The sequence below is a fragment of the Lepidothrix coronata genome, unplaced genomic scaffold, assembly GCF_001604755.1.
Source record: "Lepidothrix coronata isolate B3197 unplaced genomic scaffold, Lepidothrix_coronata-1.0 Scaffold197, whole genome shotgun sequence".
In the NCBI taxonomy this organism is placed as follows: Eukaryota; Metazoa; Chordata; class Aves; order Passeriformes; family Pipridae; genus Lepidothrix; species Lepidothrix coronata.
In genome coordinates, this window is record NW_016690377.1 from 596,598 (window position 1) to 615,980 (window position 19,383).

The 19,383-nt window shown below is 59.6% G+C and overlaps 1 protein-coding gene across 3 annotated transcripts; it reads right to left on the reverse strand.

The window, feature by feature from the left end:
- Positions 1-811: 811 nt before the first annotated feature.
- Positions 812-17,686, reverse strand: TACC1 (transforming acidic coiled-coil containing protein 1). 3 transcript variants are annotated; one of them, XM_017831906.1, is made up of 14 exons: positions 17,446-17,686; positions 16,749-16,861; positions 9,864-10,878; positions 8,814-8,849; positions 7,128-7,188; positions 6,726-6,924; positions 5,276-5,331; positions 3,618-3,740; positions 3,380-3,456; positions 2,915-2,958; positions 2,654-2,814; positions 2,311-2,417; positions 1,614-1,734; positions 812-1,146 (listed from the first exon to the last, which is right to left on the reverse strand). In XM_017831906.1, the coding sequence occupies exons 1-14, from the start codon at positions 17,622-17,624 to the stop codon at positions 1,078-1,080; spliced, it is 2,361 nt and encodes a 786-aa protein (XP_017687395.1). In that variant the 5' UTR covers positions 17,625-17,686; the 3' UTR covers positions 812-1,077. The 3 variants fall into 3 exon arrangements, with proteins under 3 accessions (XP_017687395.1, XP_017687397.1, XP_017687398.1); XM_017831908.1 differs by lacking the exon at positions 8,814-8,849; XM_017831909.1 differs by lacking the exons at positions 8,814-8,849; positions 9,864-10,878; positions 16,749-16,861 and having other exon boundaries at positions 17,446-17,680.
- Positions 17,687-19,383: the final 1,697 nt, after the last annotated feature.

Here is a 19,383-nt window from a genome sequence, read left to right on the forward strand (position 1 = left end):
CAATTTTGACAGCAGTGTGGGAGCCAGGGCAGCACTGAGCTCCTTCTGCCCTTCTGGAAAAGCTCTCAGTCAGCAGAGCCGTGGGGCAGCTCAGGCTTTGCTTCCTTCCTCCTGCAGCCTCTGAAGCAGCACCCTGACCTCGCCACGGCACAGGGAGCCAACAGCAACAGCCTTGGCTTTGCCCACGTCCAACCCCGGGTCACCCAGGGGGGGACAGGCAGTCCCAGCCCCCCAGAACCAACATCTCCCCTGTTTCTAAACACCCCTTGGTGCAGCAGCTCCCTGCCTCCCCTCACCCGAACTCTCCACTGAGAGGACTGAAGTTCCTGCTGGTCACGTGCCTGTTTTGGTGCTCTGGGGGGATCGAGACGTGCAGCAGGGCTGTGCCTGACTGGAAGGAGTGAGCAGAAAGCCTGAGTGAGTGCCCATAAATGCCTCATAAAGTGCACGAATGCAGAGATGTTGGCTCCCTTCCTCTGAGGCCGGCACGGCCAGGGACAGGGACGGGCTGTGCTGTGCTTCACCCACAAACCAGAGACCGGCCACGCCTGTGCCAGGTCCCCTTTCCCAGTGCAAGAGCCAGCAGGTCCAGCCCTGGCATCACCCACATCCCAGGGCAGGACCTACCACGTGGCTGAACTTGTGCAGCTGAGCACGTGAGGACAGTAAGTGAACAGAGCGTGGTGGGGACACAACCAGACCCAGCCCAGCCAGGGGGGACAGAGCCTGAGGTGTCACCTCCCAGCTGAGAGGTGGCATTGGTGCAGAGGGACAGCACAGCGGGCCCTGGGAGGGACACACAGACCCTGGGAGGGACACACAGGCCCTGGAAGGGACACACAGACCCTGGGTGACCGTAGAATTCCCAGCCTGACCACAGGGATCCTAGTCCCGGAGCTGTGGGAAGCAGACAGGGACAGCAAGGGGAGCAGCTCTGCTGGGGAGCCACAGGTCCAGCAGCCAAGGGGGGCAGCTGGAGGTGTGTTCTTCGCTGGGGGGGGCCCTGGGGGTAAGGCAAGGTGCTCGACGTCACGAGAAAAGCAGCCAAGTGCAGAGTGCTGGGCGAGGGCGGGGGGCTCAGTCTGACTTCCCCAGCTTTGCGATCAGCTCGTCACAGATCTTGGTCAGCTCCTCGATCTCCTGGTTCTGGAAGGAAAGCAGACCTTGGGGACTCTGGTGGGGGATAACACCCGGTCCCATCTGCCAGCGAGCCTGTGTGGGAAAGGGCAGCTGGCTTCTAGACCTGCCCCTGTGACAGCTCCTCTGTGCATCCAGGCACCGTGGAGACCCCTCCTCATCCCTGTCAGACCCCGGTGCTGCAGAGACCTGCAGCTACCCAGCCCCAGCCCACCACGCTGTGCCCAGCCCACATCTCTGCCAGCAGGCACACGTAAGGGAGCTCTGCCCGTTCTGCCCCAAAAAAACCAGACCAGCCCCACGAAACACACACAAAAAAAAAACCCAAACCCCAAGCGAACAAAAAACACCCCAAAAACTAAACCCACAAAACTCTTCCTGGGCCGAAAATCTGGAGGACGCCTCCACCCCCAACAGGATGCTCAGGGCAGCAAAAGGCACTGCTGGCAGGGCTGGCAGGGGGGCAGGCGTGTTACCTTCTGCTGGAGGGCTCTCTCCAGGGACTCCACCTTCATCTGCTCCTTGCGCAGCCCCGCGTGCAGCGCCGCGCTCTCCGCCTTGGCCTTCGTGCGCACCTGGGCAATCTCCTCGTTGGCTCTGCAGGGGATGGAGAGAGGGGGATGCTGCTCGGCTCTGGGCACAGGCAGGAGCACCACGGCACAGCCTGAGGCATCAGCAGAGCCCGGTTCCTGCTCGCATCCTCCTGGATGCACCAGAGGTGGCTTTCCCATGTGGAAAGTGGATGAAACTGGATTAATTCAGCTCCCCTAAGCTCCTGTATGAAACTCTGCTCTCTCAGAGCGGAACTAAACCAGTTCCTCACCAACTTGGTTCAGGGCTACAATGTGCTGGTGAGCTCCTGCTCATCAGCTGAGCCCTGGGGCCGTGTGGCCTCTTTGCACACCACAAACAGGAGCTCTCTGAAACAGGGGAACTTGGTAAGTGACTGTAAATAGACCGTGAACCTCAGATTCTCCATTAAAAAATAAATAAGTGGAGATCAGAGAACGCATTCAGGGATTTGTGCTGCCTTACTTAAGAGTCACTTGAGCCTGAGGTTGTAAAATGCAGCTTTTCACACCGTTCAGCTCCTGCCTTCCAGCCTCTGAAAAGTGAGTGGAGCTGCTGCCCTACAGGTATTGAAGCACCCAGCAATCTCATGCATGACCTTACTTGTCCAATTTTTCTTCTGCATGGACTTTCAGGGCCTGATACCGCTGCTCTTCCTGCTTGACCCGGGTGAGATAATCTTGAGCACATTTCTTCAGAGCTTCTTCATTCTGGAAAAGAAAGTACATCCATCTACATTGGGACTGGGCACAGAGACATTTGCTCTGATGGGATGATAGATCCTGTTCTGAGTGTAAAAATAAAGGCTTTAAATAGAAACAGCTTCTGCCTTATGCTGGAGCCCCTTATCCAGCTCAGCAGCACGGAAAGATGGAGTGTGGCTTTATGGCAACCCTGTGTCCAGGGACCAGGGCTGCAGGGACAGAGGGGAACCCAAGGTAAGGACCTTCTTAAAGCCTTCCAGGACACCCTTCAGATTTTCATATCTCCTGAACAGATCCGACAGGGACCTCTCCACCGAGTTCAGGTCTGCCAGAGCCTGGTCCTTTTCCATCGTGAGCTGCTGCAGATTCTTCTGAGATGTCATGTTGGTCCTCTGCTCATCCTCTGTGGTGGAGAACAAACAACAAGGACACAGTGACCGTGCAGGGATGGCTGTGGCAGCCACTCCCTGCCCCACACCCTTGGTCAGGGGACAGCACAGTACCTATCATCTGGGCAATGGTCTTCTCATACTCAGCCACGATTTTCCTGGAAGGAAGAAAGAAAAAAGGCAGGTGAGAGGCTGCAGTTTTTTGTGGACACACACCTCCAGCTCTGCTGGCATCAACCTGCCCCATGGGGGCCCCCAGCACCACCACAGCCCCAAAGCAGCGTGGCCACAGGGCCCAGATGTCGGGGCTGTGACCCCATCACTGCTGCTCCAGGCTGAGACCCCCCTCTGCTGCTGCCACCGGGGCTGGCACAGCTAATGGGCTTTTATTCCCACAACAAAGGAACGAGCAGGCTCGACACGGCACCGGCACAAAGAGAACATCTCTCCCGAGACATCCCACCCTGGCGATGCTGATCCCGTGTCATCCCATCACATCCCACCCAGCCTCCCCCCGCCGGGAATGCCCGGAGCCCCGGAGCCAGGGGCAGGAGCACACGTGGAGGGGATGGTCCCTACCTCATCTCCAGCACTTCCTGCCGGCTCTCCTCGTATTTCTTCTTCCACTCGTTGGCCTCGATCTCCTTGGTGATTATCTGGGTGGCAGCAGACACGGGATGTGCTCAGGGGGATTTCCCCATGCAGGGGACCAGAACCCCCCCAGGGCAGAGCGGTGCTGCCCCTGTTCCCCCCACGGCAGTGGCTGGGTTGGGGTCTGGGGAGGGGCAGCCCCGGGGAAGGGGGACCTGGCTGTTACCTCCTCCCTGATGAGCGTGAGCACGGCCGTCTTCTCGGACTCGCTGAGGCAGATGCCGTCCAGGGGACCCTCGCTCCTGCTCACACTGGGGCACTTTTCCGTGGGGCACAGCCCGGGATTGTCCTGGGGGAATCACCCAGCTGGGATGCCACGGGAAGTGTCTTTTCACCCCACCTCCCCTGTTTGGAGTGTTCTCCCCTATTTTACCAGCCTCTGGTCAGGCACTGAACTTCCCTTCCTGCACACATGGACAACCCAGAGCCTGTTGCCATTATGGGTGCCCCTACAGGGGCTGGGGTGGTTGTACCCATATCATTCACTGCTTTCCCCTCCCAGAGCCCAGCTCCTGAGCACCTCCTGTGCACCAGTGCTGCAGCCACAGAGACCAAACTGGGGGGAAGCCTCAGCCCTGTGGCCCAGGCACCAATTCCCGCCTGGATTCTGGCCCCATCACTTCCCCCAGGGGGTCCTGCAGCCTGACAGGTCTCCAGAAACATTCCTCCAAGCTGGGCTGACACCACGCCTGTTCCTGCTTTCATCACCCAGCCGAGTGACAGCCGTGCAGTCAGTGCAGTCATCTCCTTGGGAACGGGCTGCCAGGCCATAAATAGAGAAGTGCTCCGAGGAAGGAGGCAGCCTGCTCCTCGTGGTTTGGAAACCAGAGCACTGGAGCACTTCTCCCCTTCCCTCCTCCCCAGAGCTTTGGCTGCTGCTCAGTCCAAGCACACCCAGCCCCTCGTGGCCCTCCCAGCCCTGCTGCAGCCATGGCCAGTGGTGGGAGTCCCCCAGGACCACCCATGGGGGCAGTTTGGGGTCCAGGCACCCCAACACTGAGGAGGTTCAGCCTGGTGTGGTTTGGCAGTCACCTCCCACAGCATCTCCCAAAAGCAGGTGCACACCTGAGCACCTGCAGGTGCCTTTGGGAACCAGTTTGTCTGTGGGACTGAGGCCTGACCACACTGCCCAGGGCACAGAACAAATGGTTCACTTTGCCTGATGTCCTTGTGGGGCTCAGCACAGTTAAATCTGTCTCAGAGAAGCTGGTTCTGCTGATGTTGCTAATCTCATTGTCATCTGCTTGTCACCTCGAGCAGCTTTGGCCAGGGACAGCTAATCTGGCACTGGGTCCCCCAGCAGTGGAGGAGTCTTGGGGCTCCTTGGGGCATGTCGGGGGTACCCCTGCACAGAGCTGCCACTGTGGGGGTGCCAGGGTCAGGGGGGCTGCAAAGCCAGGGCTTCTTCATTAATCCCCCATCTCTGCTGTTGGCTGCCTTCCCAAGCACAGCGGTTGAGGATCCCATGGAGAAAGCACTGGCACAGACAGGCCATCAGAGCCAGCCCTGGACACTCCACGTGAGTCACAGTCCGTGTCCAGCAGCTTGTCCCCTCCCCGTGGTCTCCTCTGCCCCCTCCCTGTCCTTCAGCCATTCCCCAGTGCAGCCCTGGCTCTGCACCAGCCCTACCCATCCCCAGCATCGCTCCCTCCCTCCCTCCCTCCCACCCCCCAGCGCCCACCCAGGAGGGATCAGCCTGTGCCAGGCTCCTCCAGGCCTGCCAGGAAATCTCCGCTATTTTTATCGAGTCCCTGCGTGGGCTTGTCAAGAATTTTACCTCCCAAAGAAACTCATTTCAGAGAGGAGGAAGCGAGAGGCACTCACAGGGAAGATGCCAGGCCCGTCCTTTTCCATCTGCTTGCAGATCTCCTTTTCAAAGCCTAAAGACAAGGAAACACAACCTTTTATTGACTTGGAAACAGGACCCTCGGGCACGTGCAGATTTTCTGGGGGGCAGGAGGGTACCCCTGAGCCTCTCCATCCCCTGAGCTTCCCCTCCCAAAGGCTTCTTTGCCCCCAGCTCCTGCATGGAATTGTTCTCATTGGAAAAGTCCTCTAAGACCATTGAGGACTTTTCCAACCATTCCCCCAGCACAACCAAGGTCACCATTAAACCCTGTCCCCAAGTGCCACATCCTGCACCCTGCCAACCTTCCTGCACTCCCTGGACTGGAAACCAACACTCCCCTCTGGTGGCAGTCCAGCCTGTGCCCATGTCCCCATGGCTGCCACCCATGGCAGTCCTTCCCTGAGACCACAGTGGCTGAGGAGGGGGAAGATGCACGAGACATTCTGCACTTGGGCAGGATGCATCCCTGGGCTGGACCAGCTGCTCAGACCACTCTGAACAGCACGAGCCTCAGCCCAAGCCAGCTGGTCCCAACACCCTCCAAAGGAGCTGCCACAAGGCCCCTGCTGTTCTTGGCAGCAGAGAGGAGATAAAAAATGTCTCCTCCTGTCTGCAATGCGTGGGACACCCTGTCCTGTGGGACACCCTGCCCCGAAGGAGGGACACCCTGCCCTGTGGCCATGGTGCTGCCTCACACAGCACGAGGGGTAATTTATGGACCTCACTCACGCAACTGCAGACATGGTTCAGATGTTGACTGGGCAGAGAACAATGTATTTCGAGAGCCCAGCTCAGAAAGGAAGGAGGTAACAAAATGCTGGTGACTGCAGATTTCCCACTGTTTCCCTCCATTTATCCCTGTGCCCTGGTCAGTGGCTGCATCCACAGCTCCCACCCTGTTCCTGCAGCCAACATCCAGCCCATGCACCTGCCTGGCCCTCTGAGATCAACAGCAATAAATAAACCCTCCCAGCCTCTCTCTTGGCTGTCAGGTTTTCCTCCCTTGAGGACAAAGGACCATTCTCCTCTCCCTGGAGCTGGCAGAGCAGCACAGCCACAGGAGAAATGATTAATGGGTCCCTGCAGAGGGGAGGGCTGCAAACCTCCTGCGGTGATCTCTCCTGCTTGCACCTAGGGCTTGGCTATTGATTAAATGTCATGTTGCCTGGCTTTTAATTATTTTGTAATGGCTTGGTCAGAGAGGCTAATTACATGGGAGACTGGCAGTGGAATTCCTCCAGGAGCAATAGCGGGGTCTCTGTAACATCACTGAGATCTCCATCAACCACAGCTCCTGTGCCAGGACACTGAGTCCTGGCAGCTCTGCTCCTGGCACAGCCTCTGAGCAGGGATCCTGCAGCCTGGGGGACAGGGCAGGTTCCCTGGGTAAAGGCAGGGTGCATTCCCAGAGGGGCTGTTCCTTACCTGCCTCCGGTCTCTGCTTTGCCGCGGGCACAGGGACATTCGAGCACTCAAAGTACTCCAGGTCATCTTCTGGCTCAGCCTTCTTGTCCAGCCCGGCCAGTTTCTGCACGGAGGTGGTGGAGGCCAGCTTCTCCTCATCAGTGGCACGTCCATCCCTGTTTGCAATATCTGGGATTTCTGAGATCAGCACTCCTTCCTCCTGCATGATCAAGGTGCGCAGTTAAGCAGGACTGGGCAAATCCAGGGGGATCAGGCCACAGGAGGAGCTGCTGGATACTCCATGGGAAGCATGGAAGGCTTAAAATCCACCAACAAGCTGCTCCCCACCAGCCCTCCTCCCTCCCTTCCCACCAGGACCTGCCCATGGAGAAGATGCAGCTCCGGGGCCGGGACCCCACATACCTGAGTGCTGGCATCCAGGACCAGGGGCTTTGCCTCGTACTGCTTCACCTTGCAGCCGCTCCTGTGGGGGAGAGAAGCAGCGGCTGAGGGGGGCTGGGGGGGTTTGGGGCAGGCGGGGGCGTGTGCGGGACAGCCCAAGCAGGGGGAGGCAGCCCCAGCGCCAGCGTTGCACCCGCCACGTGCCAGCACCCCACTCACCCGTGAACACCGAGGCAGAGCAAGTTCTGGAAGGAACAGAAGGAACAGGCAAACAAAAGACACAACTACAGAGCGGTTGGGTTTGTCTGTGAGGTGTTTATTCCTGAGGAAGGTAAGGAGCGGAGCAAGGACCCCGAGGGGCCGGCGGCGAGAGAGGCGACTGCCGAGGAGAAGGATTTCCCTCGCTGCACCCTCGCCCCGTGCATCCAGTGCAACGGCACCCGAGGCCTCAGTGTGTGTTGATTTTCTGCAGGAAGAACCATTTCCAGGCTGTCCCTGCAGCTGCAGGTTTGTCTGGGACTTCTCCACGGCATCCACACGTCTCCCAAGTGAGTCAGACCCGTGCAGCCGGGGCAGAGGGTGGGAGAGCACTGGGGCAATGCGCCGTGCCTCGAATGAACACTCCACCTGAAGCAAACACTGTCCCATGGAGAAGGGCCTTGTGGGTGGGAAGTTTAGCCCAGGTGGGTCTTGCAGGTGGTCCCCTTGCCCTCCAGCGAGGAAGCTTTCCCTGGAACTTCATCCCACATTCCTCAAGACACCCATCCGGAGGCCGCCTGCGCAGGACTGCAGGCAGAGCTGTATCCCAACACACCGGGCATCAGCACCTTGAGCGAGCGCCAGGCAGCGGAGGGACAGTCCCAGTGGGAATGTGGGTGGCAGAACACAAGCTCTCCTCCTGCGTCTCATCCCCTCTCAGTGCACACTCAGTGATCTCCCAGGCTCGTGGTCACGTCTGACCACCTGGGAGCCACTTGCTGAGCCAGAACAGCTCCTGTGACAGCCACTGCAGGGACCCGGGGAGGGATCCTGGCCCCCAGACACTGCGCTCCCCATCGTGGGGACACGGTCAGAGGCTTGAGCTGTTCCCAGGTTTAGGGAATGACCCCCACCCACTGCACTCTCCAGCCTCCCCCTCGCACACAAGCGCAGCAGAGCACAGCGAGCGGCGTGGCACGGCCCACGAGGTTCCTCTGCACGCTGCCATGCACTCCTGGCTCTCACCGAGGAATCACCTGGGCTGCTCTCCTCCCTCATGCCCTGCTGCAAGCAGCCAAACTCGCTCTGCCCTGCGCCCTCTCCTGCGCCACGGTTATCACATCGCCTGGTGGCTGCTTTGAGTCCCCCCCAGCACCAAGACAGCAGCTCTGGATTGCACACAAACCTGCTCCCCCTCCACCAGCTGAAGGTTGTGAGCACTTGTCCACCACCAAAAGATGCTGCAAGGTGCATGCTGTGAGGGCAAGCACAGGCCTCTGGTGCAGCTCAGCTCAGCTCTCCTCTCCTCCCTCACTCCCAGGCACTTGCCAGGCTAAGCTGCCCCGGGGACCCGGCCGAGGGGTGCGGGACACAAACCAGACAGCAGAGAGCACAAGTCAAGGGGCAGAAGGAGCCGGCATGCCATGGAGACAACTGGGCCAGCACACACCCAGGGAGAGGACAAAAACAGCAAAGGAAAAGGAAAGGAATACAGGAGAGAGTACTTACAACAGAAAACAGAGAAATTTCACTTGCTCAGTAGTCCTGACGCACCAAAGCACGGACAGGGAGAGAGACGGACAGATGGAGAGAAGAAGAGCGTGTGAAAAGACCTGGATGTTAACTCTGCTCTGGAGAAGCACAGTGAGCTGCCCAGCTCAGTCTTTGGGAAGGCACACACACACGGGATGCTCTGATCCTGCATTTGCTCTCCACAGCAGCGGGGTGAGATCCAACCACAAACCTCACTGCCAGGGCGCTGAGCACCCAGAGCTGCCCACACTGCTCCAAAGGGATGGAGAGGGAGCAGAGAATTCCCTGCTGCTTCCCCTCCCTGTCAGCTCTGCTCGCCCGCAGCCACATGTGGGAACACCAGCTCTCAGAAAATTTGTATCCACTCTCTGCAAAGTATTTCCAGGACAAAAACATCCAACACAGCCTGATTTCTGCCCGCAAGGCTTCTCTCTCTCTGTAAAAACCCACTCTCTAGTTTTCCCACCAGAGAATCGGACGGCAGGGTAACAGTCTGCCTGTCCAACCTGTTTTCTTCCCCTGAAATAACACAGAAATCCAGTGGCAGCTCACACAGTGTCCCAGCAACACCTGACCAATGACACACCCGTGTCCAGCAGCTCCTGTGAGCCGGCAAACCCACTGGCTCCAGCCTCCACTGCAGGTTTCCTCTGACACCACACATGCACCCACCAGCTGGACTCCCGAGGGGTTTCCAAAGAGGTGATCCTGCAAGCAGGTCCCAGTCCAGCCTTCCCCACTCTGCCCAGGGCTCAGGACACTGGCACCCCTGCAGGACACTTGTCCCTCTCCTCACAACAGGGAGAGGGGACCTGTCCCTCCGCCAGGACAAGGGGCGGATTAAACAGGGGCAGCAGCAGAACCTGAGGGGCACAGTGGGATTTTGGGCTTGCTCAGAAGGCACCGGAGCAGAACCACCACCAGCACCATAACCACCAGCACCATCACCACCATCACCACCACCATCACCACGGCTCTGCCTGCTCAGGGGGCCGCAGCACCGGCTCCATGCACACCAGCACTCACGTTATCAGGCGTGACTTGGGCTTCTTGGGGGAGTCTCTGCCTTTCAGGGGATCGTCCTGCGCCTCCAGTGTCTGAGACTCGAGGATCTCGTTGAGGCTGTTATCTGCAGCAGAGCAGGAGTCGGGGGCAGTGCTGGCGAGTGTCTTGGTGGGCTTGAATGGATCCACAGAGTCAAAGTTATCGGGGTCAAACTGGTAAGAGCCCTTGGGGAGAGTTGGTAAGTTTTGCAGTGCTGAGCTGCCACTGAGGGAGTTGTGACCAGGACCCAGCTGGGGGGAGTCCCGGGGTGGTGGTGGCTCCATGGGACCCCTCTCTGCATCCTCAGCTGGTTTCTTGGGGGACTCTCGGTGTCTCTTTGGTGTCAGCTTGCTGGCCGGGATCCTGCTGCCCCTCCTGGGTGAAGCTCTCCTGGCCTCTGTGCTCTCTCCCACCTCCGTAAAACCAGCCTCAGGGTTTGGGACCTGCCCTGTGGGCTCTGGGGCTGGGTCCCCCCCCAGCTCTCTGGGATGGGGGAGATGGCATGGGGCTGCCAGGGGAGAGCTCTGCAGCTGGCAGTTCCCTGCCCCAGCGGGGTTCACGCTCCTGTCGCACTGCTCAGGCTCAAGCTGGTAGGATGTTTGGGGCATCGGGGTCTCCTCTGTGGCTCCTTCTGTTTTCCTCCCCAGCGAAGGTGTTTTCCCTTTCCCAAGCTGGTCCTGGGCCAGGGCATCAGCCCTCAGCTCCACCAGCCCCGTGCCAGCGTCTGCCACGTCCCCTCCTGACATGACCCACTCCCCGGGGGCTGTGCCCACATGGGGCACCAGGGCTGGCTCTGCAGTGGGCACAGAGTTGACCCTGCAGCCCTGCCCGGCCAGAGGCTGTGTCAGGGGTGAGTTGTCGGGGTCAGTGTCCCCTTCAGCATCTGAGCTGGCTTTGGGGGCTCCGGTCTCCGGTTGAGCCTCATCTTTGGGGTGCTTCCCAGGAGAGCCGTCCGGGCAGGCTTCCCCTACCAGCAGGTCACCATGGTCACCTGGCTCTGAAAAATAAAAGGAGATGGTTAAACCTCGACCTGCAGTGCACCCCCTTCCAGGAGGGCTTCTGTCCCCTCCTCACAGCTGCTCCAGGTTCGGATTTTGTGGAGAATCCACTGACTCAAAACTCAGCTTCCCTCCTGCCAGATGACAGAGAGTCACTTCTCACCTGAGCAGAGAGTTAAAAATTAGCAAGGAGTGTTTAGGGAAGCACAACATGAGAGAGCACCATGAAATGTGAATAAGCAGGCCCCAGGGAGAAGGGGAATGGAATGGTGTGCTCAAGAAGAAGCAGAAACGGGCTGCGGGGGGGATTTGAGGGTCACCCCCCCGGTACTGGGGCTGCAGAGTTGGGTGTGCACCAGGCAGGGGGAAGCTGCCAGATGCAAACTGACTTCACCTGCAGAAATCCTGCTGCAGTCACGGCAGGCTCTCCACACTGCTGTCAGCATCTCCTAATCACAAATCCTGATCCATGACTTAATCACTATTACTCTGATCCCTTCCCCTCAATCCTTTTACTGTTTAATCTTTTCTTTGCTATCAAGGGATGGGGGAAAGATCCTTTATCTACTGAGGCATCCTGAAAGCTGCACCCACTGAGCTCCCAGAGCCAGGACGGTGGTGCTGGTGTGCCAAGGCTCTGCCCAGCTCACCTGCACCTCTTCCCCTGCACCCCAACCAGGGACCATTGCCCAGGCTCCTGTGATGAGGCAGAATGGGGTGCCCAGCACCCATCAGGGAGTGTGTAGGACCCACAGCTCTCACGGGCACCTTTCTGGGGAGGCACAGTCCAGCTGAACCCTCCAAGGGCAGGATGGAACCAGTGCTCACCCAAGGACCAAACTGGTTTGAAAACCTGGCTGTGAAGAGCAGCCTGGATAATGGAGAGCTTGTGCCAGGGAATGCCAACCCCCAGCCCTGAGCTCATCTCCTGGGAAAGGCTTTTCCTATCACCAGGCATTTGCAACCAGCTCGTGTTTGCTGGTGACAGAGTCACAGCCTGGCAGAGTGCATCAGGCAAATATCTGGTCCCGAGGCTAACCCGGGACATGGAGCCAACGATCCTGACTCAGCTGATGGCTCGTGGTTTGCATAATTGATCCCCAGGATGCTAAAAGCCATGGAAATGAATCATGAGGGTCTGTGTGCTCCCTGAGACTGCAAAAACGCTCCCTCTGACTGCAAAAAAAGCTCCCTCCAAGTAGATGTTGCCTTGATGCCCCAGAAAACGCATCAGTAAACACAAATCTAGTGGATGAGTACTTGGAGTGCAGCCAGTCCAAGGCAGCGCCTGCCAGGCCTTCCCATCATTAGGAACCAGGAAAACTTTCTTAACAGACCCCAAAGAAAACTCCATTACACTTGCTGTGTTGCTCAGATGTTTGAAGCCTTCCTGAGACAGCCCTGAACAGAAGAACAGACTTCAAAGTCGGGGCAAAAGGACCTTTTAAGTGCATTTTGCGTTCCCAGCGGAAGGTTTGGCAGCCGCCGTTCTCACAGACATGAGCCCATCCTGGTTTCTAACCCAAGCAATGAGTAATTACTTCTTGAATAACAAGCAGTCGGCACGCAAACCACCTCCCTGTGCTGTGGTGTCTGCAGGGCGGGGAGGGAAGGAGCGATGGCACATGTGGCCATTGCTCAGAACGACCATTTTGTCATAAAAATCAGAAGAACCACCCACCCAGCTTTTCCAGTTTCGTGATTCCCTGTTTTCTGCACCTGAGAGAGCTCGGCTGCTCCATCCCCTCCCACAGAACAGCCCATCCACTCAGCCAGTCCGGGAGCTGAGGAACTGGGATATACTGGGAGGTGTGGGCGAAGAGCAGCTCAGGTGCTTGCCTATGATTTTGGAAACCTTTTGCAGCAGAAACATCCCTCCTGCGAGCTCGGGGGAGTTTTCCCTCCATTCCTCCCCCTCTGCATTTCCTCTGCCTTCAACGCAGCACGATGGGAGCACAGGTTCCTGCGGGAACAATTACACAGGATGCAGAACCCGGTGACCTGAAGGGCCTCGGGGGGCTTGGGAAGAGCAGAGCTCTGCGCTCCAGCCCCCGCCGCTGCCTGGCAGTGCTGGGGACGAGCACAGCGATACCTCGGTGCAGCACCGGCCCCCCACAGAGCCCTCCCCAGCCCCAGCACGCTGCCTGTGGCTCTCCCTGCTCCTCCTATGAATGCTCCGACATCCTGAAGCGAGTGCAGCTCCCGCCAGCCCCGGGCAGTCACGTTGTGAGCAGCCGTGTTGGCTCCGCACGTACTCCCTGCACTCACGGCTCCTGCCTGCAAACCAGCTCCTGAAACAACCAGTGTCCCTCAGTTCCGGCTGCTGCTCCCCAGCCCTGTCACTGCTCGAACCCTCCTTTTGGTCCAAACCTGTGCTGAATGCCCCACGGGACCCCTGGAGAAGGCAGCCTGGCAGCCACCCACAACACACAGCTCTCCCCCTCGGACCAGCCCTTTCCACAGGCATCCCAGCAGATGCCTTCCTGCAGCATCCTTTAAAGGTGACCCTGGGCTCTCCCGTTCCACCTCTGGCACGGTGCCTGGCAGGTGGAGGCAGTTTAGTCCCAGCTACAGATGGACACTGCCAGCAGCATGGCACACACAGTGATCCTGGGACCTGTCCCAAACACAGACCCAGCACAGGACATGCTGGATCCCCAAGAACAACCATTGTCCCAGCTGTGTGTGGGCTGCAAACCTGCTCCTGGTCCAGGCAGGTACCTGGAGGGGATGCCACAAAGTGAAAATGAAGATTTTATATTCTTTAAAGAAAAACAGTCAGGACAGTCTGGCACCGCAGTAATAGGCACTTTGTGCCTGTGCACTATAATTGCTTTGCTTGTCTTCCTTGGGCTGAAATTAAACACAAACACCGACTTAAACAGCTTTCCAGCTGAGAGGGAGCCATCCCTCGCTCCCTCAAACGAACCAGGAACACGCGGCAGCGCCGCAAGGCAAAGGCTCGGCGCCCTCTCCATCCCACGGGCAGCTGCCAAGCGAAGCAGCAGCGATCCCTGTGCAGCCCCACGAGCGAAGCAGCAGCGATCCCTGTGCAGCCCCACGAGCGAAGCAGCAGCGATCCCTGTGCAGCCCCACGAGCGAAGCAGCAGCGATCCCTGTGCAGCCCCACGAGCGAAGCAGCAGCGATCCCTGTGCAGCCCCACGAGCCAGGCGTGGGCAGGAACAGCCCCTCCACTCTCCGAGCCCCGGACTGGGCCCAGGCGCGGTGCCCGCCGTGAGTCACACACTCCCCCGGCCCAGCACAGGATATCTGCCCCTGCATCCAGCTCAGCCCTCGTCACCAACGACTCCTTTCCTCTTTTGGCTTTCCGCTCGTGTTTAACAGCCGTTGATCTATTTTTAAACCCATTCTGTTAAGAATTAGCATACCGGCAAACGCTGCTGCTGCCGCGAACGCACCGGAAAACACGTGCCCCGTGTCGGGGTGACGGCAGCGAGAGCCAGCGAGCCCGCTCCCAGCACTGACAGCTCCAGACCTGCTGCTTCTGCTCATTTCCTCGTGCAAAATACCTGCTGGCAGGTGACCGGGGATAACCTGAGCAAGAACGGGACAGAATTACAGCCCCCACCACGAGAGGCAGCAAGAGGAAACTGTGAGTGATCCTGAGTGGGCATAAAGCCTCCCTGCAGCCCCCTCTGGGGCTGGATTTTTGTCCCCAAGACCAGGGGTTAACGCACCCAGGTCACCTCTTGGCTGTGTAAGGAGCAGCCAGCCCTGGAGTCACTGCTTCTGTCTTACACATTGCCTCACCCATCTGTTCCCAAGGCAGGGTGAGACTGCAGCTGCACAGCAGACAGTGCCTGCTCCTCGCTGTCCCTCCGGGCCGGGAATGCCGCGCCTGCCCGCAGGTCCTGCTCTGGCACTGCCCCCACGCACCCCAGCGTGGCCAGCAGCTATTCCCCAGGGGCTGCAGGGCAGTGGCTCTTGCTGTGGGTGACAGCTCAGCTGCCTCGGTGCAGACGAGCAGCCATTACACTGGGTTGCCTCCATCCAGGCATTTATTCCCACTGCTGCTCCCGAGCTGCAGCCAGATGGAAGAGCACGGGCTGCTGTGATGCAGCATCACAAAGATGAGGCCTTAATGTACAGATTACACTGGTAAGGTGGTGGAACACCCCGGGGTGCCTCTGCACACTGCAAACCCATCTGCATCTGGGCAATCCCTTCCCTCCACCATTCCAGAGACACTGAAGAGCCGCAGCCAGAAATGTGGGCAGGAAGGGGCCAGAGCCGGGTGCGGTGGCACCACAGTTTGGCTCTGCTGGTTCCAACATCCTGCTCTCCACCAGCCAGCACAGAAAAACAGCTTTTGCTGGAGATCATCCCCTCGGCTCCACAACACTGGGAGCTTTGTGTGCAGGAGCAGCCTCTCCCTCGCTGCTGAGCAGGAGCTGCTCGTCCCAGGACGAGGGGCACAGGCACACACAGGGACAGGGACACCCTGGACAAGGAGGCAATGTACTTCCCTGAGCTTTGGCAGAAAATATCCTCCTACCTTCTAGGAAAGCCTTATCTCCTTCTCCCCCTCCCCAGACATTATCCCCAAAGTAAAGATGCCTCTATCATCCCCTCTTAAAAGGGAAGGATTATTCCAAGAGCTGTGATCATCGGAAGCATGAACTGAATGCTCTCTCCATCACAGCAAACAAACCTGTGTTTTCCACAGGGGTGGGTGAGCACCCAGATCCATCCCATCAGCAGAACAACATCACAGGAGATGGTGAGCCATGGCACCCCGTTACTGCCACGATCTACAGCACCTGGGCTCCTGCACGGAATGACCCAGGGTCTGGATCAAACCCACATGCTCCAAAACCAGCCCTACAGAAAGCTCCCAGCCACTGCTGCGAGCACACTGCACGTGGCATGCCAGGGCCCACAGCAGTGAGAGGCAGGAGAGGGCAGGGGATGCCCAGGACAGCCTGTGCTGAACTTCCAGGCCCACCATGTGCTGCCTCACACCCTGCAAAAGCTTCTCTCCCCCAGACCCCCTGGGGGCTAACAGACACCCTGACACTGCCCAGCCACCCTGCCCTGCTGAGAACAGAGGGAAGGGGAGGTCTCCTCCCTGCCCTGCCCCGATAACCTCCAGTGGTTGTTGCAACAGTGCTGGTGGTGGAGCTTCAAAGCTTCCTCCCAGCATGAAAACAGAGATAAACACCGAGCTCAGCCACGGGCACCAGCACGTCCCCCTGGAGAGGAGGGTACAGAGACAGCGGGCAGGTGGACCCCAAAAGACCACAGGCTAATGGGGAGCCAACTCAGGGGAGCAGCAGCAGTGTGGGACACAAGGATAAACCTACAACAGCTCGGGACCACTGGCAGAGAAAACCCCACGTGTTTACAGCAGATCCCCCACAATTTCTCCAAAAACGGGGCTTAGCAGCATTGAGCTTTCTCATGTTTAACAACAGCCACAGAGGAAGGGCACCTGGCACCTAACTCCAGGGAAAAATGGACCATGTAATGAAACCCCCACCACTGACCAGCCTGGGGGACACAAATCCAGCACCACGGCAGCTCCTGTGCGAGAGCCAGGGGCACACCTGAGGCAGCTCCCACCGGCCAGGAGCATGGGGGCAGCCCCCAGGCTGCGGGCAGAGTTGGCAGAGGGATGTTTAACTGCCAAAATGATTTAACAACATCCTCGGGCTCCTCTCGATCAACTCATCACACCCTTTGTGGAGCACCCAGCCCCGCCCCGGCATTTGAACCGTCCAGGCCATTAACCACAAAAAATGTGGCAGGCGTTATTCAAAGCCAGCAACTTTGCCTCCTTGACCCCACCCTGCCTTTCAGCCTCTGGAGTGCAGCACCGAGAGCAGAAGGCACACGCCGGCTCTTTACCTGGGGTCCCGACCTCGGGCTCTGCTGATCCCGGCGGCTCGCAGAACTCCTTTAGTGGCGAGCAGGTCGGCGTTTCTGCTTCAGGGGTCTCAAAATTATCAGTGGAGTCCGAGCTGCCGAGGGGGGGGAAAAGAGTGAGGAATTACTGCTTTCAAGGCTACCTCCGAAATCCTCCACGCCGCCTACACGTGCGGCCAGGCCGGCAGGGCCGTGGGCATCCGGGGCGGCCGCTCGCTCCTGTCCGGCGGGACACGCTGACAAACGGAAAGGGGAGAGCAGGTGAAACATCATCGTGAGCAGCCCCCGCGTGCCCCCAGACCTCCGGGAGGGCGTCTGCCGGGTCATTCCCGAGCTGAGCATCCACCGCGGGCCTCCTAGGACACGCAGCCTCGCAGCGTCTTCCCCCGCAGCATCTCCCCCGCCGCTCCGGGGGCTGCCGCGGGAAGAAGCCCAGCCGTCCCGACCCTGTGCCCCCCCGGCATCCTCCGAGAAGCAGCGCCCGGCTCCGGCCCGGCCTCCCCAGCCCCCCGGCGCGGTGCGATGCGGGATCCCCGGCAGCCAGGCAGCGAGCGGGCAGCGAGAGGCGGGTGGGGAGAGAGGGCCGGGGGGACGCGCCCGCAGCCCCGTACGCCGCGTGTGGGCGTCCCGCGTGGGTACGGGCGGGCAGCGGCAGGGGAGGGGGCCGCGGGTCACTTGCCTGAAGCTGAGGGCCGAGCCCCCCGCCGGAGGGTCCTGGTCCTCCTCCTCCTCCTCCTCCTCCTCGGCCGCACCGGCCCCGCCGTCCCCCTCCTCGGGGCTGCCCCCGCCCCGCACCGCCGACCAGGTCCACCGGGCCCACTGCACCGGCGAGAGGATCTGCCAGGCGCTGAACGCCATCGGCGCCGCTCCCCGCTCCTCTCCCCGCTCCGCTCCGCTCCCCGCCGGGCTCACTGCGGCCGCGCCGCCGCCCCCATCGCGCCCCGCTCCGCTCGGGCCGCCCGCCCCCGCACCGCGCTACTGGCGGCGGGGAGCGCCCGCCCCCGGCACCGCCCGCCGGGAGGGACCGGCCCCCGGGCCCCCCCGCTGCCTCCGCCGGACCCCCCGGCCGCGGGGATGGAGGCTGGGGGGGATGCGGGGCAGCGTCCCCGAACCCCTTCCCCGCCCGGCCGGGGCCGACAGCCGCCTCTCTTCTCCTTTCCCACGCGAACTCACAAATTCACCTATTTCTGCCCAAAGTCGGGGCCGGGGCACATCGCTGTCATCCCCCCCCCCGGGCTGCCCTGCTGCCCCCTTGCCACAGGAACCCCCCACGCGAGGGGCAGTGGACTGTGAAACCCGATCCCCCCCAGTTCATCTCACATTTATTGGGCTGCACCTGTGCTGTCACACAGACGGCAGGACGCAGATTCCTTCCACTCTGGACGTGCCAGAGAAGACCCCACGCTGGCTGGCAACTGCCCTGGGATGCAAGCAGCTCCCAGGAATCCTCACTCCCCCCAGGAAGAGTGGCTCCCACTGGGAAGGCTCACCCGCCTTGGGAAGCCTTGCCTAAGGAAGGGGGCTTCCCAGTGCCAAGGAACCAGACAGAGGGAGACAGGGGCAGAGGGAAGGGACACACCTGCCCCTTCCATTTTCCAAGGAAATACCGGCCTCAACAGCCCTGGCTGATGCGATATCCTTCCGTGGCAGCAAGTTTATTTATTTATTAAACTATTGTTGTTTAAAAATAACAGCCGGCAGTTCCCGCAGAAATCAACCTTGCTGGCCTCCCTCGGGAACTTTCCCTCAGGAACTTTCCCCCTAATGAGGGCTCCCACGCCCAAATTCATCAGCTCCCACACACTTGCTAGAGAGAGGAGGATAATGTTTCTGATGCACAGCGAGGAATGTCCGGGGCTCTGGCAGCAGATCTGTCATTGGCAGCAGCATCGCTGGCAGCTCCCCAGAACCCCAACTGGCTCACCCCACTCCTGGCAGCAGGTCCCAGGGATGACCTGGGAAAGGGCAGACAACTGTCCTGGTGTGAAACCAGCCCAGCCCATTGCAGAGAGGTGTTGCTGGCCCTTGCTGACCAGACCAAGAGTTCACGTGGCAGGCTGAGCCCGTGGACCGGTGCTTCCCTGTGAATCATCACCCAGCTCTGAGAGCCGGGAATGCCTCTGCATGAGCAGAGAGGCCTCTGGGGCAGAGCAGACCCGTCCATCTGGTCTGGCTGCCTCTGACACCAGCCTCTGTCGGGTGCTTCAAAGGGCTCATTCCTCACTGTGGAGCATCTCAAATAACCTCCCTGCAGCAATCCTTTCTCCCAGGCTTCCATCTCTTGGTGTCCTTATTAAATATATGTGTCATTGCTGCGTGCCTTTACTGTCCAGCCTCTGACAAAGAAAACCTCTTACTCCCTGTCATAACACTTCCAAACTTCCCCAAAGATTCCCCTGGGTGAGCCAAAGCTGAGATGCTGCTGGTTCCCACCGCAGGTCAGTGGCAGGAACAGTGCACAGGCCCCAGGGAACACCTCGGCCAAGCACCACACTGCCCCCCCAGACTCCCAAGTCCCAGGGACAAGGGGTCCTGCACACCCCCCACTGCTGCACAGAGGACACCAAGTAAGAGGGGACCACTCGACACGTATCAACGCTCAGCCAAGAACTACAAG

Bases quoted from the DNA above. Each gene is read 5' to 3' on its own strand.
- TACC1 (XM_017831906.1), bottom strand. From the start codon at position 17,624: ATGGCGTTCAGCGCCTGGCAGATCCTCTCGCCGGTGCAGTGGGCCCGG. The intron at 6,925-7,127 runs GTATGTGGGGTC...TTGATCATGCAG, and splicing joins TCCTGGATGCCAGCACTCAG to GAGGAAGGAGTGCTGATCTC. The intron at 1,147-1,613 runs GTAACACGCCTG...CTTTCCTTCCAG, and splicing joins AGAGAGCCCTCCAGCAGAAG to AACCAGGAGATCGAGGAGCT.